Source organism: Mesoplodon mirus, assembly GCF_964341445.2.
Source record: "Mesoplodon mirus genome assembly, chromosome: 9".
Taxonomy (NCBI): domain Eukaryota; kingdom Metazoa; phylum Chordata; class Mammalia; order Artiodactyla; family Ziphiidae; genus Mesoplodon; species Mesoplodon mirus.
In genome coordinates, this window is record NC_138985.1 from 56,004,466 (window position 1) to 56,029,786 (window position 25,321).

Consider the following 25,321-nt stretch of genomic DNA (forward strand, 5'->3'; position numbering starts at 1 on the left):
GTTCTTTGTTAGGGTTAGAAGTGCTTTCTTGTACTGTGATTGCGGGATTCCCGCTACTAAATGTTTAATCGTGCACAGAAATGCATAGTGAGGCCACTTGTCCTCATTACAGACGCACCCCCTGTCCTGCAGTGGGAGCATCAACCCCACTTGGGTGTCTGTGTCCCAGTTAGACATTCTGGATGGATTGGTATTAGTGTTCCGGCTTCCTGCTCTCTGAGGAGTTGGAGTGACCGGGGAAACTGATGCTGCTTTTGATAGAATGATCTGAGGAGCCCCGAGACTATTTTAGTTATAAACTAGGGGAAGTGGTAAATAACTGAACACACTTTCTGGTATTGTTGAGAGTAATCTTGGCTTACGATAGCTTTAGCAGTGGATCTAGCAATTCAAAGAAGACTGTATTCATTTACTTTCAATTGAATACATACTGTGGTCATTTTTCACTACGGGGTGTTTAACAGTTGGTTTCATCCTTCCTTTTAAATTGGAGACACTTGTACAGGGGACCCCTTTTTGTTCAATACATTGTAATTTGTTCACTCAGTTGGTTTTATACAGTACCTGTCACTGAAGATTATGTCCATGGTTTATTGAGTACCTGCTATATCTAAAGCATTCTGCCCACACCGTAAGTAGGATGAGCAGGACACAGTCTCTTTTTCCTGGCAAGGTGGGGGAAAGACAGGAATGTAAATAACTGATTATAATGTAGGATGGAGTAAGACAAGTCGTTTTTCGCGGGCCTCTCACTGCTGTGGCCTCTCCCGTTGCGGAGCACCGGCTCCGGACGTGCAGGCTCAGCAGCCATGGCTCACGGGCGCAGCCGCTCTGCGGCATGTGGGATCTTCCCGGACCGGAACACGAACCTGTGTCCCCTGCATCGGCAGGCAGACTCTCAACCGCTGCGCCACCAGGGAAGCCCAAGACAAGTCTTATAATTGAGGTTCAAGCAGGAGGCCACATGATCAGATCAGTTATTTTCAGTTAGGAGGCCTGGTTATATTTACCTAAGTGGTGGCATTTGAGCCACCAAGTGGTAGGATTTCAAGAGCTAGAGCAGAAGGCTATAATCTCCGCCAGGTGGAGGGAAGAGTGTGGACAAAGGCCCGGATGTGTGGAAGGTCTGTCCAGGCTGGGCATGGGGTGCCCTAGACCAGGCTGAGAGTAACTCCTTGTAGGGTCTAGAGAGCCTTGCTTTGGAGATAGATCTTTATGATGAAAGGTTTCAGCTGAGGGTGATTGAAGTCAGATTTGAGATGCTGAAAGGCAGCTGTTGATGTGTGCAAGGTGGATACAGAGGTCAGAGAGGAGTGCCAGACTGACAGTTGGGCCCATGGTGGCCATTCAGCCGTGGTCTGAGGAGGCCTTGAACCAGTGGTCAGGAATAAAAAAGGGAAAGATACATTTGACTGAACTTTCAAAGGTCCAAGTGGCTTAATGTAGTAACTGGTTTACTCTGGGGGAAAGGAAGCTGGAAGAATTGAAAATGACAAGTTTCTAGGGTAAGTGACCGGGAAAACAACATGCTAATAATTAAGCTTTGAACATGGGAGAAGGACCAGGTTTGAGGGCTGGGTGGGAGACATATAGTAGTGGATTTAGCAACGTGTAATTTTATGGCCTTTACAAGATACCCCCATGAGTATATTCGCTAAGCAGTTAGAAATTCTGGCACAGCAGATAGAGTGAGAGACTTGGATCTGGGAGTCAAGCCTTATAAGAAATCTTATAAGAAGACCTAGGGAGGGGAGGTCTTTGCCTAGGAGAGTTGAGTGAGAAGACCTGAGGACAGAGGGCTGACACGTGCCTCCTATTTAAGGAGTGAGTGGAAGAAGCACTAGAAAGATTAGGGTCCCAGACTAGAGTTCCAGCAGGGATAGGCTGGATCAACACTGGCAGATGCTATAACCGAGAAGAGGCTTTTGAATAGGATAAGAACTCTGATTCTTATTATTGTTTTGTCTTTAAAAATGTTTTATTGTAGACACTTTCAAACCCCATAAAAGTAAGGATAAAGATATGATGACCCACCGTGTTCCCACTATACAGCTTCAATTATTATCAATATTAGTCTTCCTTTATCTCCCCACCTTTCTGTGGGAGGAGAAGGGAGATAGGATACTTCAAGGCATTTTCAGATTCATGTCATTTCTCCCACACTTTAGTTTGCACTACTTCATGAAGACAGTTAGTTTTCATAAAACTGTAAGTCATTATCTCACCAAAGTTAAAAAAAAAAGTTAATTCCTCAGTATCATCTAATAAAACTTTTAAATTTAAATAATTTAAAGTCCTTGAAAGCCACATCTGGGTTGCCTTTTAATTTCATAGAGATTAGATCTCACTCTAAGGGCCCATTTGGGAAATGGACAGAGTGTCTTGAGGAAGATAATATAATACTCTCTGCAAAAGGGATGCTTCTCCTACACAGCACATGATGGGTTTTGACGGGAGACCATGTTTTATTTTTTGATACACTTATCCCCTGAGAATAGCAATAGAAATCTAAGGTTGAGCTTCCTGTCCTTAGATCATATGAATTAAAACATGTATCCAATGGCACTGCCACAGTTTTGCCACCTCTGATGCATGTACCATCCAGTCCCTAATTCTAGAGTGTTGGTCCGCAGTCAGGACATATAGTCCTCTCTGGAGACATTTTTGATTGCAGTGGCCTTGCAGAAAAGGGGCTACCAGCATCCAGTGGAAAGAGGGTAGGGATGCATAGGACAGCCCCCATAACAAAGGCTTAACCTACCCCAAATACCAATAGTGTAGAGGAATAGCATATTCCTGAGCAGAACCACCCTTTTCAATCTGCTGTTACATCACACGTTTGTGAACCAAGTTACCGTTAAAAATTTTTCTCTGTTCTTTGGAGAGAGGTTAATGTCCCTGTAGGTGTTTTTCCTTTGATCATCTGCATCCCCTAAGCGGGGTTTGTCCAGATCTTTGAGCCTGCCAAGCTTCATTCTAGTTTTTATTTTCCTTGTGTCTTTGGACTAGAGCAGAACATGGACGTGATTTGGTTTCTTTGGGTAAGAAATTTAAGGAATGTACTTTCTCAAGACATGTTCACCAGTCTGAACAAAGTTCTCTCTTTGGAAGGATATAACTTGGGAGTGCTATTGAACAAGTGTGGGGCTTAGTAAATCAAGATATAATGTATATATTTCTTCACCCCGATTTGAAATTGAGCAGTCATTTGTAGTAAATGGGAAACATAAATGAAGTATTTCACCTTCTTTGTTTGCAGGAAATACAATTGGAGCATGCGAAGCAAGCCTTTGTTCAAAGGGACAATGCCAGGACCGGAAAAGTCACAGCCATTGACTTCCGAGACATTATGGTCACCATCCGCCCTCATGTCTTGACACCTTTTGTAGAAGAATGTCTCGTAGCTGTAAGTTGTTTTTTAATTTTTATTGGAGTATAGTTAATTTACAATGTTGTGTTTGTTTCAGGTGTATAGCAAAGTGAATCAGTTATACATATATCCACTCTTTTTTTAGATTCTTTTCCCATATAGGTCATTACAAAGTACTGAGTAGAGTTCCCTGTGTTATACAGTAGGTCCTTATTAGTTATCTATTTTATATATAGTAGTGTGTATATGTCAATTCCGATCTCCCAATCTATCCCTCCTCCTAGGTTGTAACTTGCCATAATGAAATAGCTTATTCTACCTGGTGTAAGCTCAGTAAATAAGGGATTGTAAGAACAAGTCTTACAGATTATGCAGAGTTTCTTCTGTTTAAACACTAACATTTTTAAATTTTCTTAGTGATATTGCATCCATTACCAAACTTACAGAGAGTGCTTTGCCAGTTTTAGTGCGTAGGTTAACTTGTTACCTGGATGATATGGACTATCTTAAAGAAATGTATTAACTGGCTTTTTTAAAAAGGAAAAACGGACATATAATTGCATATTAATTTGCTTTATATTTTGAGGTATGTCAGATGCTGATCTTTGCTTTTACCTGTTCTCCAAGGCAAAGTGGTTTTTCTAAACAAGTAGTGCGCATAGATGTATTTGAGGTGTCAGCAGAACAGGAACTCTAACCCTTGGATTCACTCATTCATTCAGCATGTGTGTGGAGGCGACACTGGCACATGCAGTGGGTGGAGCCTTGCTGTCCTGTGTCGTGGAGCTTCCCTCCTAGTGGATGTCCAGCCACTCTCCTCCTTCATGGACCCTGAGGGTGTCCTGGAACATTCCATGGTGGTGGTTCCCAAGCCTTGGTCACGGAGCTTAAGAATCATCAGGGATAGTTATTAAAAGTGCAGATTCTGAGGTCTCTTCCAGGCCTACCCATTCACCATCCACAGGTGGGAAGGTCCTAGAATCTAATTTCTGAGGCTTCCTAGGTAATTGTGATGATCCCCCAGATTTGGGACCCTTATGCAATGGTAACTCTTCCTTTGTTAATCCCAGGGAGAGGACTTTTTGAGTGTTTTCACCATTCCCTGAGTTTGCCACAATGCTTACCATAAGGAAGAACTCAGGGGAGCTTTTTATTTTTCCTCTTTTTCTTTCTGGTCTCTCTCTTTGGAGATGCGGTGATCTGACAAGGCCTTTTCCACTCCGGCACTGTGTTAATCTCGCTCCTTTTCTTGGCCCCCCTTCGCTATCCCAGCTCTCACATCAGCTATTTCAAACGAGTAGTAAGTGAAGATTTATGTGATTGTTACCTTATAAAGAAGTGCTTTCCTAATAAAAAATATTTTGCCTTGTTAGGGAAGGCAAAATATTTGAAACCTCAAACTGAAGTTCCATTCATAATGGACATGCTGTCTGTTTTCCTTGTCCCCATGAAGAAATATGGTTTCTTACAAATTCTGATTATCAGAATTCTGACCAATCTTAACCCTCATCAAAGCATATGACATCTCATAATTTTACCATAATATGCTTGTTTGCTAGAAATCCTACCAATACAAAGTCTGTACTTAAATGCTGATTTATTACTACTTATAAGTAACATGACAAATCATGATATTAATGTTAGATTGACCACTTTTCATAGTATGTTTGTGTTGGTATAATAGAGTTTTACATGTATAAGAATACACATGTGTGCATGTGTATAATAGAGTTTTGCATGTCTAAGCTTTTAAGGATTGCTCATTAGATGAAATAAACAAACATAAAACATTTCCAATTGAAATTTGAACTCTGTAAATTACTACTGGTTCTGTTGTTATAATCCTACACATGTATTTAGTTTTCTAGGACTTTGTGGAGAGTACAAGTTCTGGTCATGATTAGTTGCAGTTACTTCTAAAAATCATTTATAGCTTTTTTTTAATGTGAAAGAAAAATGCTTATAAACATTTCTTTCTATACATGTTTTCTTGATTACTTCCAAAACTAGCATTTGATGTACATACTTCTGAATCTTCTTCATTCTATAAATGCTTTGTTTATTTTTCTTCTCCCCCCTCTTATTTTCAACTTATTTGAGGCTGCTGGAGGTACCACGTCCCATCAAGTTAGTTTCTCCTATTTTAATGGATTTAATTCACTCCTTAACAACATGGAACTCATTAGAAAGATCTACAGCACTCTGGCTGGCAACAGGAAAGATGTAGAGGTGACTAAGGGTGAGTGAGAATCTGAATTCTTGCCTGCAACTATCTTGGTGAGTTATTATTAGGGTAAAGAAGGCAACTAGGAGTTTATGTTATAAATTTTTCTGTCCCACTGACACATATTAACCATATGGTGCATGTGTGTTCTCCACCCTTAGATCAGACAAAACAATCTTCAGCACATTTTAAATAAACCCAAGACAGTCTTTGAATGAGGGAACCATGTAAAGTTTCTTAAATGTTTTCAAATCTTACTAAAACCTGAGCTAAATTGGCATCCTCTAAAGTGACCTTCAAAAGTACACAAGGAATTCCATAAACTTACACTGCTGACAGTGTGTGTTGATTGACAATCTCTGATCAAGATATCAGCATTTTAATGGGATTTTTTTTTTAAACAGAGAATTCCCTTCGGAATTCCACAGCTTCATTAATATTACATCCTGGGACCTATGCATATTGAGTTTCATATCTCCTTCCTGGTTTTCCCTGACCCGCAATTTGAGTGGCTTCCTGTGTCATTTATTCAAAGCCTTTGGATGACACCAAGCTTTTAGAGTCAATATTAGAGAAACTATTCTGCATACTCTTTCCAGATAAATGAAAGAACTGCAAAAATTCTTACCCTATTTGGATTGACTTGAATTCTACGACTGTTAATAATAAAGTTTGGTGATGTTCGCTCATTCCTGTGCCTTGAGTTAATGCTGCATTTAGTGGCTATTCCTTCTTGAATCTTTCCCTTTTAACTCTTTTTCCATACAGAGGAGTTTGTTCTGGCAGCTCAGAAATTTGGTCAGGTTACACCCATGGAAGTTGACATCTTGTTTCAGTTAGCAGATTTATATGAGCCACGGGGGTAAGTTGCTCTTTTTTTTTTTTTTTTTTTAATTAGCTTAATAAAGGGAGGTTAGGAGGTGGGGTAGGAGGACCGCAGCAAACCTGGAGAAAAAGAAGCCATATTAAAGATGACTCTGAAATATGGGAAACAAGAAAAGAAATGTTGTAAAATTCCATTACGTAAATTTTAATAAGTTTGTATTTTGTTGTTGCTTGTGCTTGCTTTTCCCTCTAGACGTATGACCTTAGCCGACATTGAACGGATCGCTCCTCTGGAAGAGGGAACTCTGCCCTTCAACTTGGCCGAGGCCCAGAGGCAGGTGGGTAAAAGGGAGCACACTTGCTTCCTGGTGTTTCTTTGATAGGGTCACCCAACCCTTTTTCACATGCAATTGCCTTTTGGACACTGGCCTCTAACCTACCATATCTTTGTTTTGCACCAAAAATCCAGACCATTTCAAAAGGCTGGAAAGAGAAATTACTTAGAGATGTTCTGAGACACAGATAATTGGCATTTGCTTTTCCTGTGAAAGATGGGGTGATTTCTTAGCCGCCTTAGAAGCCTAACCCTCCCAAAAGAGGCAGAAGATCTTCTTCCCTCAATCTTGTGCTGGGAGAGGTGGGGCTGGAGTCCCGTTTTGGTGTCACCGTCCCAGCGTCGTGTTGTGAAATGAAAGCTGGGCTCTGCCCCACAGAGAGGCACTTCATCAGGGCATCGCCCAACTGCCATGCCTGCCGGTTTTCTGAATATCAAAATGAGATAATTTTGTTTAGTCTGGAGTCATAGTTTGAAGGCTTTTAGACCTATTTTCTTTGTGAAAGAACTCATAAGTTATGTGGAAACAATTTGAGGAATGCTAAATTTTATTTTATGGTTAACAGAAACCAACCTCTTGAATTTGTGGAAGTCAGAAACCGAAGACCTGGGACCTCTTACATTTAACTCTTACTCGGCTTTCTATAGGTCAGGGTTAGAGAATAAAAGCCTCCAGAGCATGTGTTGTGCTTACATGGTGTTTGTAAAATAAATCCTCTCACAGACGAGCGTCGTTTTAGAAAAATACCTCCTTTAAGGCAAAGCCATCTCTGAATCCTGTGAGACTTAACAGTTTTTGGCTGGGAGCTCCGGGTCTGTACAGAGACGCCAGTTTGACCACAATGGGTTGATGCGGGCTGCATTTTTAGGACGGGCAGGCCTCGGGCCAGGACGCCCTCCTTTCAGCTCTTTCCCACCCGATGGCAGCGGCAGGTTTTGTGTGCAGCGTGTAACTCAGAACGGTGGGTGTGCGCTCAGTAAACCCTAACTAGGCACCTCTGGAAAACCAGCTGGCTGCCGTTAAAAGAGGAAGCCGATTTCCCCGAGTGCAGGAGAGAGAACTGTATAATCACGTGCAGAGGTGGAAGCAGCTCCGCTCCCCCCCCGCCCCCCGCTTTGATTTTTAAACACTGCTTTACCAGATGATCATCTCTTCGTCTCTGTGGTACCAGCTCCTGTAGAAATTGGGGGATTAAGAAAAAGCAGAGAATTTTTTTTTTTTTTTTTAAGATTTCTCCTGTTCTCCAGCTGGCAGTGGTATCCCACAAGTTTTCTTCTACGCAATCTGCAGCTTTGGGGAGTTTCAGATGATGGGTGCTTGTGGATCCTGGCCATGAAAGGGTTAGACGAGATTGATGAGATTTATAGCAGGAAATGATTGGCTGCTGCTTAGAGGTTTAGAGCAATTCACTGGGGCCTTGCCTGGAATATTCTTTACTATGTGAACCCCAGTGGGCCTGACAACATCGACAGACTCAAGCAATGGAGGTCACCTACCTGGTAGGCTAGGTGCCAACATTTATCCTCCACAGAGGAGTGCAGGAGGAGGAGTCTGTCTTGTGTCATTTTGTGAGCACGCCAAATGTCTAGCTTTAGGAAAGTTAAATGAAAGTCTGGGATTTCATTTATTTTGTCTTTGGATGAGTTAGTGATAGTGGTAGGTTCCTCTCCCCACCAACCTATTATTTTCAAAGTATTTTCACTCATTATTTTGATGCCAGCACCTTTCTAAGTAGTGCATATTTATATCCGTGTAAATAAAACATTGCCTTTCTAACGGATGCATCTGTCAAAATGAAGTTACTGTGGTTAACAGATATAGGTGGAAATCATCCATCTATACGGAGATAGCATTGGAGGCACCCCATGGAATCTGCAGAAGAGGTGTTTTACTTTCTTAAAGATGCATATTTCTATGTAAAGCTGTTTTCAGTTAAATAACTTTGAAGGAGATTCCAAATTATCTCATTGTATTAGAATAGTGCTACATTGACAGCAACTAAAATTCAGTGGGTTGATAGCTGGGATTGGTCATTATTTTCATTGTTCACCAATCTTAATTATCGTGGCTTTTGAAAAAACAAATGTTACTGAATGTATTTATTCATTCAACAGGTATTTATTAAGCACCAGCTATATGCCATCCTCATGTGACAGCTCTGTGTGACATAAAATTACTATTTTATTTATGTAGACAGAGAATGGAAATACTCTGAAATGTTCTGGCATCAAAAACACTGTAAGAATAATAGGTCAAAAGAACAATCATAATACGACAACTGACTAGCCTGAAGTATGAATTTAGAAAAGATGGACAAAAAAGGGGAGAAAGTATCAAATCACCTGTAGTACAACCACCTAGTTGTAGCCACTGTAAACATTTGGATATCTCTGGGTGATGAGATAGCCAAAATGTTAGTGTTATTATTATATGCATATACATACCAAAATAACTTTTTAAAAAATAGCATTTTCACACACAGTCTTTAACATTGGTTTTAAAAGATTATCATGAAACATTTCAAACATTTTAAAAGGTAAAGAAAATCATACCATGAATACCTGTCTACTCACCATATTCTTTTTAGCCTGTTTTTGCTTTATAATACCTTATGAACACTTTTTCTGAGCATCAAATATCTTTTACAATATTGCTTTTTAATGACATACAATTTTGTTTTAAAGCTATATTTTGTTTTAAAGCATTATTTTTAACCAGTCCTCCATTATTGGACATTTAGGTATTCTCAGAGTTTTTGCTCTTAAAACAGTACTGCTTTTTAATATTCTTGTAGCTTGATCCTTGTTTATATATAAGATTATTTTCTAGCCTAACTTTTTATAAGTAGAATTGCAGGGTCAAAATTCAGGTACATTTTAAGGGTTTGGGTGTGTATTGCCAAGTTTCCCTTCAGTTTATGCTTGATTAAATGGCAGATTTGAGAAGCTCTGTTTTTTTTATCATCTCTTACCAGGTTGGATATTGCCATTAAACAAACAAACAAAAAAACCCCAAACCTACCAATTTAACAATTTGATTGATGAAGAATGATGTCTCATTAATGTTTTTAAATTTGTATCACTTTGATCACTAATGAGAATTGAACATTTGAAAATGGGTTCATATTCATAACATTTTGGGGGGCACATAACAGCTTTCATTATATTCAAACTTGATTTTAAAAATTAATAGCAATAATTACTTTTTATTAATAAGAACTTACAAAATCTAATCATACCTTCCTCTTTGACATTTTAGTTGTATCATGAGTTTAGAACCCAGTTGTAACTTCAAAAAAAATAGTATGTGCTCATTTTTGTTCTGTCTTCCTTTCTGTCTCCTGTTTTCTCACTCTGCAATTCCTGTGCGTGCAAAGAAGAAGGCCTCAGTCGATTCATCTCGACCAATTCTCCTACAAATTGCAGAGTCGGCCTACAGGTTTGGTCTGGGTTCTGTTGCTGGAGGTGAGTCATGGATGAGTGCAGATTTTTCGTTTTTGTTATTCCTCTTTTTCCTCTGATTTTCCACCTTGAAATATTGAAGGACAAAGCCTCCTCTGGTCTTTCCCTGAGCTAGTTACCAGTCTGTATCTGTGAGATAGGATAATAGCAAAGGGAACTTTTCCTCGTACCTACATCTGATCCAGGGACTTAGAAGTGACTTTTTTCTCTTATTTGTCTGCAGATGGGCTTTCCAGAGACAGGTTAATAATGAGGTTAGGCTGTAGTGATGTGCTTTTTAAAATTTGAACTGTGTGTGATATCCTTTTATCAGGAGAGACTTGAATGAAAATCCACAGTTATTTATTAAGGGTGTAGAGAGTTTTAAGACTTGTATATACAAAATTTGTTTTTTTCTTCCATCCACATCTTCTCTTTGATGTTAACCAACTCCCCCTTTCCTCCGACCTTAATTTCTTCTGAAATATTGTTATTCCTTGATTTTAGCTGTTGGAGCCACTGCTGTGTACCCTGTCGATCTGGTAAAAACTCGAATGCAGAACCAGCGATCCACTGGCTCTTTTGTGGGAGAACTTATGTATAAAAACAGCTTGGACTGTTTTAAGAAAGTGCTACGCTATGAAGGCTTCTTTGGACTGTATAGAGGTTAGTGCCATGTGCTAAATTCATGAAAGGGGAAATAGTAGTCAGAGGTTTGGTTTTTCCATCTGAATGCCTGAAATGTATTAGAGAGACTGTGTTAAAATGGAAATACAGCAGATTCTCAATTATCCATGCTAATGGGCGTAGGCTGGAGGCATCTAGGGCATGGCTAATCAAAACAGCCCATAATCTGAAAGCCATTTATATTGCTCTGCCATATGTTGTATTTCTTAAAAGTAATTATTTTCATAACCATCTCTAGTGAGTTTTTAAAAGGCTTGTATTGTTTGTGTTCTTGAACTAACTCTACTCACCACCTAACAGGGAAAGGCAGCTGGGGGACAGGACAGAGCCTACTTGGGACTAATGATTCTCCTTGAATATTCCACAAAAATGCCTATCAGGCGAGTACCCAGGGGTTCAGTGCAGCGCTCGTTCCTTGACTGTCTCTTTCTGAGTTAAGGTTGCCCCTTTCCCTTCCTCTGACTCTGAACCCAATGGAGTTGATTCACATACCACTGTAGCCAGGCAGTCCTCCTCTATCCAGCTGCTTCTGTAATCATCTAAGACTCATTAATCAACAAGAACAGTAGCAAGAAGTATGTCATCACAAATGGAAAGGATCCCACAGACCCTGACTGCTTGACCACTGGCACTGGCCTAAAGGACATGACTTAACTTCCCAGCCACTCCCTCTGTGATTGCCTTCTACAGAGAGAAGAGAAGTAACTGTATTTGCATCAGCTAAAATCCAGTATCGTGAGGCAGTTCCAGCTGAGCCACTTTGCCATTTGGCGACTGCAAAGCTGACGGGGTCTTCCCTCCCTTCCCCTACCAGGAGATAGTGTTTAGTACTCTGCAGAGACAGACCTTGAAGCCGTGTAAGCCTGTGCCTCTAGGCCTCTTCTGCCATCTGCTGATTCTGGTCTTCCTCTTAAGCACCCAAGTTAAAAATAAAACAACAACAAAGACCCCTCTTGAAATCTCTCACCTTAGAAATGAGGAGGTTTCAAACTCCAGAGAAGTTCCATTTTGCAGGTTCTTTTGTGGAGGGAGATAACCTCCATCAAAGGCCTTTTGATCTTTCCTCTGCCCTCTTTCCCTCACCCCCTGCGTCTTCTCACAATTGGGAAGGTCTTTGACCCCAGGTGATTGATGATGACCCTTACAGGGTCACTGCCTTTCATTTGAAATACTTTTCCCTCCTGGTGACAACAAACCTCGAAAATGAAATGTCTCCCGAAATGTCTCCCCGAGTAGTACAAGGTTAATGTCACAGTTCCTGCTTTGCAGTGATTCAGGCAAAGGCTACTACTACCTGTTCATGTGGGTTGTTTTCTGTGGGGAGAGCTTTGAGCCTCAAACCCGACAAATGTCTCAGCCTTGGCATTGCTTCACAAACTACTTTTATGGGCTTCCCTTGGTGTTGGATTAAACGTCAAGGGTGCCTTTAGAATTGTGAGAAATAATTTTTGTCCTGCTGAATGCCTTTAATGTGCTTGCGTTGACCTGGTTTGTTTGAATTTTGAGTCCCTTCTCTTTCCTCTTTGACCACACCTGGCGGGTCTTGATTCTTGGTTGCATCTGGAATTCCTTGCTCAGCCTATCCTTTTGACCCCATGGACAAAACAGCTTAAAGCCTACCTGAGTAGTGAGCTACTGTGGGCCATCCCGTAAACCTCATGCTGTTTCAGTTATATCAGTGAGACTGGCGGAACTGGTTTTAACTCCTCAGGGAAGGGGAGTAAGCCGGCCTGTTAGGCAGACATGGAGGCTCCCTTTGAACACCAGAGAGGCAGCTCCTCATCCTTTTCCTGGTTTAGAAAGAGCCATTTATCTAACCTGTTTTGGGTGCCTGATCCCTAAGGGGTTCTCTTGTCAGAGGATGATAAGTAGAGTGTGAATATAAGATGATTAGTGCTAGGAGTCACCTGTGTTCATTTCTCCCTGACTTCTTACCTCTTCTAGTAGACACTTTTAGAACAAAAGATGTACTGTAAAGCTTTGTTTAGTTTCTGTTTCGTAATTTGGATCTTGAAAGCAAAGAGATGATTGGCAGTTTAGGTTTTTGAAAAAATGATATATAGTCTTGCTTCATAAATGAATTATTCCTATTCTTGATTGGTTGGGGACTAATTCCCTTTAGTGCCTTGCACATAATCATTGATTAATAATTATGTGTAACCGTGCCGCGGAGCGGCTGGGCCCGTGAGCCATGGCCGCTGAGCCTGCGCGTCCGGAGCCTGTGCTCCGCAACGGGAGAGGCCGCAACAGTGAGAGGCCCGCGTACCGCAAAAAAAATAAAAATAAAAATAATTATGTGTAACTGTATATCTGTAAATGCTTATCATTGGACAAGAGAGGGATCAGATGAAAACGGGAAACTATCATTACCAGCAAAAACTTATAATAGAAACAAAAAAGACCCCAACTGTTTCTGAGAATCAGTATTCTAACCTTCGTGTAGAAGGTCAAGATATAAAACACCCAACATGTGATTCTTTTTTTTTTTTTTTTTTTTTACGGTACGCGGGCCTCTCACTGCTGTGGCCTCTCCCGTTGCGGAGCACAGGCTCCGACTGCGCATGGCTCAGCAGCCATGGCTCATTGGCCCAGCCGCTCCGCAGCATGTGGGACCCTCCCAGACCGGGGCACGAACCCGCGTCCCCTGCATCGGCAGGCGGACTCTCAACCACTGCGCCACCAGGGAAGCCCCAACATGTGATTCTTTGACTATAAATTTCTTATTAAATGTAATTTTGTTTAAAATTTTAATATTCCAGGGGAAAACAGTTAAATTTTAATTTTGAGAATTTAGAATTGCTGCTGTTCACACTCTACCTAGCAATACTTGAGAAGGTGACAGAGTACATCTCTAATTTATAAACTTGTTTCAAAATATTGAGCCTATTTTTTCCTATTATGGAATTTTGCTTAACATGTAATTTTTCTGCATCAAGACATATATAATTGCTAATATTTCCCGAAGAGTATAATTTGGGAATGTTGCATAAGTAAGTTCTCTCCCCTATTGTAAAGTTATCTTTATGTATATTTAGAGGAAAAGTTGGCAGTTGGCCCTGAAAGAAGGTGCTTGCAGCATGCATCCTTATTACAAGGTTAATGTAGCATCGCTCTCCCTCTCTTTTTTTCCTTCTTACAACAAGAATACGGAACTCTAAAGGAAGCGGTTTTGTATTTAGAAATAGTTCCCTGTGGAGCTCTGAGAGTGAAGCCTCTTTTTGAAGAACTCATTCGGCGCGAGTTGTTTTCCTCTGTCCTTTCTCTGGCAGTTGCCAGTGTCTGTGCACAGTCCTGGAAGTTATCCCATCATAAGCAGGGACCACATTTGAATCACGGCCCCGTCATCAAAAGGTGACTGATAACAGCTATGGGGATTTTTAGCACTGTCTTCAGTTGATGCTGAGTCCTAGGAATTTTAGTGTTGTGAGTTGGTAAGGTCTTTTCTCCATGTTTCTGTGCAGCTCCCTGCTTCCTTGTCTCTCAGAGCCTCTTATCTTTGGGGGGTAAGTTTGGTTGTTAGAAGTGATCCCCTTAGAAATCCTATGAGACTGACTCTGCAACCCCTTCTCTATAATGCAGACTACTTTCTTTACAAGAAAATTATTGATTTTCCTAGGTTTTTCTGTAATTTTTGAAATTCAGACCCTTTAGGCTAAGTCTATCTGTATCACAGGAAATAACACCCAAGAAAATCCAGATCTCCCTGAAGTCACTTGTAAAAGTCTTCCTCTATTTCCTCCCCAGTCTCCAGATTGATTTAATGCACTCAGGTGTTTAAAATCCTTAATGAATTACCTGACAGCTCATTTGGTTTGAATGAACTACATGACCAAAAACGAGTCAGTTATTGGCTAGCTGTAGACTTGGCATATCAAAGAGAAACAATTGATTGGGTAATCATCCATAATTAAATGCTCTTAAGGTTCCAGGAATAACTAATTTCTGCCTCTAAATTTTTGCTACACTCTTCTCTCTCAGATGCTTCAGGTAACGAGATGAGTACCCTTAGAAATTGGAGAATGTTATGGGGAGGGAGGACCATGGGGAGAAAGATGGATTCAGGAGAAATACTTCCTAAAGGAAGGTTTTAGTTTTTATTTCTGTTCGTGGGAAAAAAAGAAAATCTGCCAGAAAGGGAAATTAGATCACTTTGTGAATTAAACTTAATTTGGAGTACTACTTAGTCTTTGAGGCAGTTGGCAAAAAAAAAAAAAAAAAAAAAAAAAAAAATTTTTTTTTTTTTTAAATCAGCCCATTGACCAGGCTTGCAGAGTTTTAAATGTGTCTATTTCGGGTTGTCTGCGTGGTGCAAAAGCAGTCGTCTTCCATCCTGGAATGTTCTCAAGGTGACATCTAGAGGATATTGTGGTGATATCTCAGGAAGTTTTGTCAGATAGCTAGTTTAAGCTATGTCTCTTGTGTGGTTAATGGTTCTATAGAAGGCAGTATCCAAATTATGTGGATCCACAGTGAGATTCCTTCTTACTTAATTCTTGTAGATAAAAATAAGTTTAAAAATTCGATCACCAAAATAAAGCAATTGGAGGTTGTACAAGTCTATTTTGCATAACTTAAGAAGCCATGCATCTTGGCACAAACCACAGTGAATCTGTACACTGCAATGAGTCATGGTGTCCATTCATGTCCACTAAAGCTTCTAATGAGTGCAGAATGGTTTGGTTTGAGTCTTATTTTCTTGGCCAATTTCTGCACATTTTCATTTAGGGTGTTAAGTTGTGAGTAGATCAAAAAGCAGATATTTGTTTATAGGAAATCAAGTGAAAATGAACAAAAGACTTGGACAGTTCCTGAGCTGGGTAATCAAATCTCCAGAAATCTACCCTGAGCACAAAGCATTGAAAGGGGAGACTAAGGTGACAAAAACTTGGAACTAAAGTGAGTGGGAATATCGTCAGAGGCTTGAGAGGGCCGGATGAGAACAATGATGAGCTTAGAAAATTGGGAAAGATGGAACTAGAGATAACCTGGAGAAGAGAAGATTAATTAGTGAACGAATTAGTTCTAGGCCTCAAGAATGATAATTTATTACCAGCTACTGCCAATGCTGAGACTGAGACAAGGGAAATAGATTAAACCTCAGCAGCAAGGAAATTTAGATAGAAGAGAAGATAACCAAGACCCTGAAAGTTGCCATATACTAGAGTGAAAACCTGAAGGAGGAGAGGGTATGATTCTTCTTCCCAATGATCTTCACTTCTAGAAATCCTCCAAATAGAGGAGGAGTCACAGGAACCAAGGTTTTTCTAGACCATAACAGTATCATTCCGTCATGCTTTAACAATCAGTCTCCCAAAGGCATCTCCTGAGCCATAGCTAAAATAATAGATGGTTCTTGACTTTTTTTTTTTTTTTTTTTTTTTTTTTTGCGGTATGCGGGCCTCTCACTGTTGTGGCCTCTCCCATTGCGGAGCACAGGCTCTGGACGCGCAGGCTCAGCGGCCATGGCTCATGGGCCCAGCCGCTCTGCGGCATGTGGGATCTTCCCAGACCGGGGCACGAACCCGTGTCCCCTGCATCGGCAGGTGGACTCTCAACCACTGCGCCACCAGGGAAGCCCGGTTCTTGACATTTTGAGCAAAAATATTTAACCCAAATAAACAAGCATTTAAATCTTCATATCTGCCATGCCCCCAGCTCCACTGTACACTCAGCTTGGAGTGATATCCCGAGAGCTGGTGGAAAACCGGATAGTAACGAGGGCCATGAAAGAGGATAGTGTAGTTGGGAGAGGAGGGGCATGCCTCATGCCTGGGGACTGTGCGAGTCAAAAGCAGACAGACACAGGAGAGGGGCGGGGTTGGGGGGGAAGAAGAAAGCTTGAACAAGTGAAGAGAGAAGGCCATGGAAATAGGAGCAGGAAGAAAAGCTGTGAGGCAGGGCACACAGAGTGCTGATAGCTCCAGAATAAAGGTTAATCTGATGTTGAAAGCAAGGAGGGCTCTCTGGGAAGATGGGGATAGGTGTAGGGGCCTCCATGGTGAGGTCAGGAGGCTAAGAATTTAACATTGGAGGGGTCGCCTCTGGGTTGAAACTAGATAACACAGAAAAGTGCTAGATGTGGTTTCAGCTACAACAATAGGAGTATTTTATGCATTAATATCCCCTACCAAGCTCTACTGCCTGTCTCTGCCCTGGATGCCTTGGACGCTGTCTTACGTGCTTTAAGCTACCTTTCTCAGGGCTGGGCTGGCCACTCTTGAACTTGTTTTCTGTCTGACCTGAGACAGAAATGCTGCTTTAATGATGGGTTTCTCCCTTGCTGTGGCCCGACATCATCTGTGCCCCTCCGTGTCTTGTCCAGTGTGGTCTGTTGGGACAGCTGCCGCATGGCGGTTACAGTTGTTCGTGGACCCTCAGCCCGGCTCCTGACCCGCTGCTTTCTCTGAGCCTCGTTCCCCAGTTGAGCCCTGACTCCCACTTGTCCACCAGGTTATAGTCTGCAGCTCAGCTCTGCAGGTCGGTGCCTTCTGTGAGAGCCTCATATTCTCTGGAGAGAGAGACGTGGAGGCAGATGTGGGGGCCCACCACATAGCCGCCCTCCTCTTACTGTGTGAAAGGGCCCAGCCCTGCAGCCTGCTAGCCCAGCATGAGTCAGCACCCAGAGAAAAGTTTCAGAACATTCTGGGCTGGAAAGAAATGCCTTTGTTGGAGCCATAAATCCACTAGAGTGCACAGGGAAAAGCTGAGCATTCCAGGGCCGAAGAGCCCTGCTTTGGGAGGCATCATGGACCCGAATTCAACTCAGTGCCACAGCACGGTCACCAAATAGCGAGGGACTTGGGAGAAGCTGCTTAGCCTCTCTAGAGCCCAGTTTCCATGGACAAAGGGGAGGATAGTGATGCTGATGAAGGTGAAGAACAACAAAAAAACACCTCTGTAGTACTTACTATGTGCTTGGCACTCTTCTGAGGGTTTTGTGTATATTAACTTGTTTCATCTTCGAAACTACCCCATGCACATGGTACTGTGTTTATCCCTATTTTACAGATGTGGAAACTAAGGTACAGAGAGGTTGGGTAACTTAACCACAATTACACAGCTACTAAATAACAGTCAAAATTCAAACCCAGCAGCCTGGCTCCAGACTCCACGCTCTTCAATCGCCCGGCTCTTCTATTCCTCAGGAGAAATGACATGGTAAAAAGTGGCTTATCATCAGAGGTTGAGAACTGTTGTAGTTCTTAACTGAAACATTTTATTTTAGCTTAAAGACGTAGTTGAAGATGTGGTGTTATGTCTGTACTGCTTCCTTATCTTTGCCCAAAGTAAGTGGTGCTGCTAGACACTGTCAGACCGCGTGTGCCCTCGCTGCTTGGCGACCGCTCTTCTAAGAACGGGCATAATGCCATGGCAAACAGCATTGTACTCCTAACCTATTTCCCTAGTTCCTATACTCCCGTAGTCACCTAATTCCGGACTGTGAGCATTATTCAGGATGAATTGCCTCTTGTAAGCAAGAGGATAATCAAGAATATGCCTTGAACAAATAGGTAGAAAGAAACTTTCATCACCTTTTTTGAATACATAATATAGATTGTGAACAGTGTCTGGCTCCTCGTATACATTTACTGATATCATTATCATAATAAACCAATGAGTCATAATTGGCATCCTTGGTTTACTAATGAGGAACTTAGAGTTCAAAGAATAATGTCCCCAAGATCACTCAGCACAAAAGAGGTGCAGACCTAGGATTCCCGCCCAGGTCTGTCTGCCTCCATGGCCTGTGCTCCAAGCCATTCATTTTGCTGCCGAGCCACTGGAAACAAATAGCTTTAATTAGGCCAGCATTATTAATGAGTTTCTTTCGTAGTCCCTTCTAACTCTGAGATTCTAGAATTATATTTCTAAAAACTTTTTGAGCAAGACTACCGCTTAGTAGCCCTCTGATCAGCACACTGCCCTCGGGAACTGCCTTTTGGAGGTTCTGTGTGAAGCCTACAGTGGAGGTTCGTGGTATGGGCTTAGTTCCCACACCTCCAGCTCAGTTCTTTCTCATTGGGTTGCATGAAGAATGGGAATCAGAGGGGATAGTGTGATTTATATCTCAACCCCATGAAATCTCAAGGCAAAATACTGTATTAATATCGTACCCTGTAAATCTTTTCTCGCATTAGCAGCCTTCTGGTGACGTTTGCCAAGGAAGCATTGCCATATGTTCTGATGGAGCTGAACTAAAATGAGAAGATTAGAAAACTAACCACACTAATAAATTTCATTTGAGGCAGTTGGAAAACAGACTGCTGTTTTGACAAGTTAGAAACAACACACACATCCATTCTCTGTTTCTAATGGTTAAAATGAATTTCCAGAATCCAACAGAAACATCTTGTATTAGAAGCCTAATTTTTCTGCTGAGTTACCCAGACGTCAAACATACATGTGCTTTAAACTCCAGTGTGATGGCGTTGAAGTGCCTTCACCAGCCACACTTTACCGAGCCACGCTACCCTTCCTCCCTCTGAGGTCAAGGAACCCGGAGGTTTATTGAAATTCCCACCTCTCTGACTTTCCTTGTCCTGCAGGTCAGGGCCCCTCCCCTCCCAACGGGCATTTGCCCACAACTAATGGTGTCAAGGCCCACATCTCTACTGGCTCTCAGATTGTCATCCACAGCTACCCTTTGTTCCCTAGTTTGCCAGGGTTGTCACCACAAGAATGGTACTTGGCCAGTACCTCACTGAGTGCCAGCCTCTGGCCCAGGTCTTAGGAATGGATTTGTACTTTGGTTTTGTTCTTACAGTTTAATACAGTGGAACTCAGGGCCTTAGATTAAATTACTTTAACCTCCTAATTACTCTTCGTGCCTTGGGTCTCTGCCCTTACCATCTGTCCTTCACCTGCCTCCAGAACTTTTTACTTTTTGAACTTGACTCTTTAAAAGCCACCCCCAGGGCCTCCCTGGTGGCGCAGTGGTTGAGAGTCCGCCTGCCGATGCAGGGGATATGGGTTCGTGCCCCGGTCTGGGAGGATCCCATATGCCGCGGAGCGGCTGGGCCCGTGAGCCATGGCCGCTGGGCCTGCGCGTCCGGAGCCTGTGCTCCACAACGGGGGAGGCCACAACAGTGAAAGGCCCGCATACCGCAAAAAAAAAAAAAAAAAAAAAGCCACCCCATGTGTCTACTGAATTTTTTCCAACCCCCTTAGTGTGGCCTGGGGAGAAGCAGTGCAGTATACCAGCCAGGAGCACCCCCTTAGAGCCAGACCACCTAGGGTTGAACCCCACTGCCCCACCTAACAGCTGAGCAACCTTGGGCGGGCTCCGAGAAGTCTGCCTCAGTTCCTCATCTGTTGATGGGATAAAAATAACATGTGCTGAGTTATTGTTATTGACTACTTGTGGTGTAGATTAAATGTGTTGATTCACACAAAGCGCATAGAGAAGTGCCTGGCATGTACTGGCTGTTGTCCTTATCGCTGCTACCATTGTTTGTTACAATGTCTGTGATCTCACCACAGCCTCCAGTGACCTCGCCCTCACCCTGACTGGGCCATGGTCTTGAGAAATTTTGGTGCCTTTTTAGCTCTGTCCCCTCTGCCTGGATCACCTTGCCCTCTGTTCTACTCATGTCTCTCTTCTCCAGTGAACCTCTGCTTATCCTTAAAGAATCAAGTTAAGTATCTCCTCTTCTTTGATGCTTTTCTCCCTCCTGCAGGCAGAATAACTGGTTCTCTCCACTGTGTTCCCATAGTACTTTGGTGCCCCGGGGCTGTGATACTCAGCACTCTGTTTTTAGGTGGTGTGTCTCCTTTCTGGCGCACAGAGACCCCTAGGGCTCCCTTTTCTTCTAAACTGACACTGGCTCCAGGGGATGCCACAGATCTTACGATGTTCATCCCGGTTTCTTCCAGTACCAGGCACAGAAAGCATTTGGTAAACGTTTGCTGACCAAATAAGTATTTGCTGCCCTATATATAGTTTTAAAAGCAGGGTTTTCTCTATTGTTTTGTTTTGCTCTCTGCTGTTCACAGTGCATTACTAAATTTGTAGTGAGAAATACAAAACTCCATAGCTTAAAAGGCTGGCTGAAGTGATTGTATCTAACGCTATAGTCATGTGGCTCTGTGGGCTGTTTTTTATTAGTCATTTGAAAAGACCATCACAGGGTAGTTAAAGAGACAAGAGATCATCATTTAAATCACAGTGCTATCAACCCATCCGTGGCTTGGTCTACAATTTAATGATGAGAGTAACACATCTAGCAAGTAAATATTTAACTAAACATTTTGGTACTTGACCTGAATGCAGAGAGTAGGATGGAAATTGGAAATGTTAAGATGTAGTTTAACCAGCTTATCCCTGAATTTTACTGGTCGAAATTAATGTTGTACTTTCATAAAGTAATAATAAAGCCTTTCTCCTCATAGATGTTATCTCATGGTATAAGTAAAGGATTAATAAGTGAGCATAGTTTAGGAGGAGAGAATTCTTACTTTGAATAAGAGCGTTGGTTGGCTTTGCCCAGATGGTTCCATATTCACATTTTCTTTGCTGTTTTGGTTCATTTAGATTAAAAAGAGTATAGCCCATACTCAAGCTAGCAGAAGCATAGGGGAACTTTTGGTAAGAGTTCACATGAGAGAGAAGGAAATCCGAGATCTCATAGGGATCCCAGGGCAGGAGTTTCGCTGGAATCTGGCCTCAGTGGGACCGGAAGATGGTCAAGGCCGTCCCTCCCACCTGTGCACCTTTCATGGGCTGTGTGTTTTCTCTCTCTCTGGTGTCTCCATTCTATTTGCTACACATTTTCTCCTGCCAGTCTTCTTCCTTTTCGTATCATAGTTGCTACTTCCTTGTGGCATTATCACACACATGTCTTCAACTGGCCACTTTCCCCACTCCATCTGGCACCTTCTCCGTTTGTGCCTTTGTGCTGACTGGCTCTCACCTTTGAGAACTCTGTCACGCTCCTGAGAGAAGGATCCTGACTGGGTAGCTCTATTCTTGGTGCCAGGTCACAGGGCCCAGGGTGCTGAACTCATTGGCTGTACATCTTTTATGTGTCTTGCCCTTGGGGATGAAATAGGCTCAAAATAACGGCTGCCTAGAGAAGACGTTGCAAACCCAACTGTTTATAGGATCCAGGCAGCTTAGTTATATCAGTGAACAAATGAGGCTGGATGTGAAAGGCAAATACACATTCGCCTGTCAGACAGAGGACAGAGTTGGGTGTTGTCTAAAGGCATAGACTCTTGAGGAAGATGGCTTAAATTTGAATCCCAGTCTCACTATTTATCATCTGGGTAACTGAGAACAAATTACTTAATCTCTATATGCCTCAGTTTCCACTCTACAGGGTGGTTTTAAGGATTAAATGAGTTAGTAAAGTGCTTAAAATGATGCCTTGACACACAATAAACAATATGTTGGCTGTTTTTAGAGGAAATTTTGATTAGCATCAGCATCCTTATCATTTAGTTTTACAATGAAATGAGCTTTCTCCAATTCTGCCTAAAACATGAAGCTGTCTTGGTCTATTTAGTTTCTCCCTTTTTGTAAAGCCATAAGCCCAGAGAGGTATTTCTCTATTGTGAGGATATCAACGGAGCAAGAAATGATGAATGATCATTGGCACTTGCCATGCTGGCGTTAGGGCATGGCGGAGACCTTGCTGAATTGATGCTTGGGTCCTGTCTAAAGGGCAGAGCCTCGCCCAACTGGAGATAGATTGCTGTGATGTCAGAAGGAGGCCCAGAGCTGCCAGATCCATTAATCAATCAATTGATCAATCTAGTCATCCATTCAGCCATCTATCTATCTATATAATCTCAAATTATGTTTAAAACCTGTGCTACTCAGCAAAACACATCTGCAAGCTGGATGCACACATCCCTCAAGCTAGTGACTTTTGGCTGTAGGCTGTTTCTTTAAGAAGATGATGTGGGCAGGGCTGGTCTCTCCGAAGAGGCTGAGGGTGGACCTTTTAATATAGCGAATTAGGAAAGTGTACTTACTGGTGACGGATAACACCATGAAGACCCTCCCAAGGACAGCAGCATGACACGGCAACAATATAGTCTGATCCCTGGGGTTAGCTTACTGAGTGTTTGCAAGGAAAGGCATCTGTCTTGGATTTGATTTTCTTAGAACAGATGAAAAAGGTAACTTTTTTTTTTTAGTTCAAATATGTAGGTCCACTACTGTCATAACTGCCTTTCCTAGAAGTGGCCCTTTCCTGTCAAAGACCACACCTCCTCCTTGTGCTCTGATTCTTAATTTTCCACTCCACCTATCGTGTCCAAAACTGAGCTCAGCCGTCTTCATCTGTACCAGGTGTTAGCGCTAAAAACTGAGCTCTAGCAGTCAGAGCCAGTTACACACACACACACACACACACACACACACACACACACACACACACACACACACACACACACACACACACACACACACACACACACACACACACACACACACACACACACACACACACACACACACACACACACACACGTTTTCTGCACCACATCCAGAGTGGTCGTGTGAAAATATGAAGTAGCACATCACTCTCCTCCTAATGGAAACCCTTCGTACCTAACTTGGAGTGTATCGGGCTTCAGGGTCCTGGTCTGCAGCGTGGCATCGGGCCCCACCTGTGCCTCTCCCTGTGCCTGCCTCCTGCGAGGTGATGTACCGACACTCTCCCTCATTTTGGAGCACACCAGGCTTGTTCCCACTCTGCTGTCTTTGCCCCGTCTGTTCCCCTTCCCGAAATGCAATGCATGTTTCCCCAACTTTTTCAGCAAGGCCTCTCCCCTCCTTCCATCTGAGACCAGTCAGAGGGAGCCTCGTTTGTCTTGAGCTTGTCACAGTCATAGTTGCTGAATGTATGAATGGCTGAACCGTGGGCATTGGGGGGGTGAGGAGCTGAGAAAGGTGTTAGAGAAAAAGAATATTTTCACTAAAGTCCACTGATTTAAGAGGTGGGAGGGAAAAAAGCAAATCTGTGGGATAATGAGATTTCCTGTATCACTAATACTGTTGATTTACCCAATGTGCAAATGATCCAGAATGTGAGGGGGAATTTACTCAGGCCTGATGTGGCTCTTAGACCTTAGTAGCTAAACGTTCCATTTCAAGTATTCTCATTCAAGGTAAGAGCAGAAAATGGCAGCAGAGATTGCCCCAGTTTTTACATTGTGATCCCCGTCTTTAGAGCTGTTGATGTGTTTAGTTAATGTTAATTTATTTAATATGCTTCTACTTTTTGTTGTTTTTCAGGTCTGTTGCCACAGTTATTGGGAGTCGCCCCAGAGAAGGCCATAAAACTTACAGTAAGTCTTTTGATTTGATGCTTCAGATGAAGGGAGTTTGCACACACTCAGGAATCTAGCAGAGATTCTTATGTGAAACAGCAGGTCTGTGTTTCCTCAGAGGCGCTAACTGATTTGAACATAGAGGTGCTCACCACACATAGCTTTTTATTGTTCCCCATTTAACAGTGAACATCTGAAAATGTGATAATATACTGGAACAAGATTTTTGGTGGTTGCCACCACCATCATCATTGTCATCATCACTATAGTAGTGGCAGCAACAGCAGCTAAATTTCCTTCAGTACCTACCATACTAGGTGCTTTCCATGTCTTATCTGTTACTGCTCTAATCTCAAGCAAGGTGTGACCCACAGTTTACAAGTCAGGAAAGTGAGGCCCACGGGGATTAAGTATTTACCTGTGTTTGCACAGGTCATTAGTAGGAAGATGAGAATTCAAAACCAGATTTTTCTGACTCCAAAACATATTGTTCAAGTACACATGCTATTTACAGAATTCATGTTCGGGGTGTATTCTGTACACATTTGCCAAAGTGACATGTTTAGGGGTCTGAGTTCTAGTTTAAGTTGATCCTCCATCATATTGGTTCTCCAGTGCCTGACTCCTGTCTGACAGGTGGTAAGTATTCAGTATGTATTTGTGCAATGGATAAATAATTTGCATTTTCATCACCAAGGTCATAAAGTCCCAGAAAGTTAAACTTTACTTTTGGATTGGGCTGTGTAGCATTGGTGCTGAAATTCTTCTTTTACCATCTTATTATGTGATCTTGGGACAGCTAATCTTTTGATCCTTAAAATTGCTTGTAGTACATACCATTTTGAGAATGTTATACTTAATTAATTAATTAATGCTCTTGATGTTCTCTGAGAATCCTTGAGAAGTTTTTTTTTTTTTTTTTTTTTTTGCGATACGTGGGCCTCTCACTGTTGTGGCCTCTCCCCGCTGCAGAGCACAGGCTCTGGACACGCAGGCTCAGCGGCCATGGCTCACGGGCCCAGCCGCTCCGCGGCATGTGGGATCTTCCCGGACCGGGGCACGAACCCGTGTCCCCCTGCATCGGCAGGCGGACTCTCAACCACTGCGCTACCAGGGAGGCCCCGAGAAGTTTTTTAAATACTGAATTTCTACTAAGCTAAAA

General features: G+C 42.3%; 1 protein-coding gene across 1 annotated transcript in view; it reads left to right on the forward strand.

Annotated features, from left to right (window-relative positions):
• The window catches only part of SLC25A13 (solute carrier family 25 member 13), a 214,097-nt gene that overhangs the window by 127,775 nt on the left and 61,001 nt on the right, over positions 1 to 25,321 (forward strand). The window contains 7 exon segments of the mRNA XM_082633147.1: positions 3,260 to 3,406; positions 5,471 to 5,609; positions 6,363 to 6,456; positions 6,673 to 6,757; positions 10,131 to 10,218; positions 10,702 to 10,860; positions 24,125 to 24,177. Of these exon segments, the coding sequence (XP_082489273.1) occupies positions 3,260 to 3,406; positions 5,471 to 5,609; positions 6,363 to 6,456; positions 6,673 to 6,757; positions 10,131 to 10,218; positions 10,702 to 10,860; positions 24,125 to 24,177 (765 nt within the window).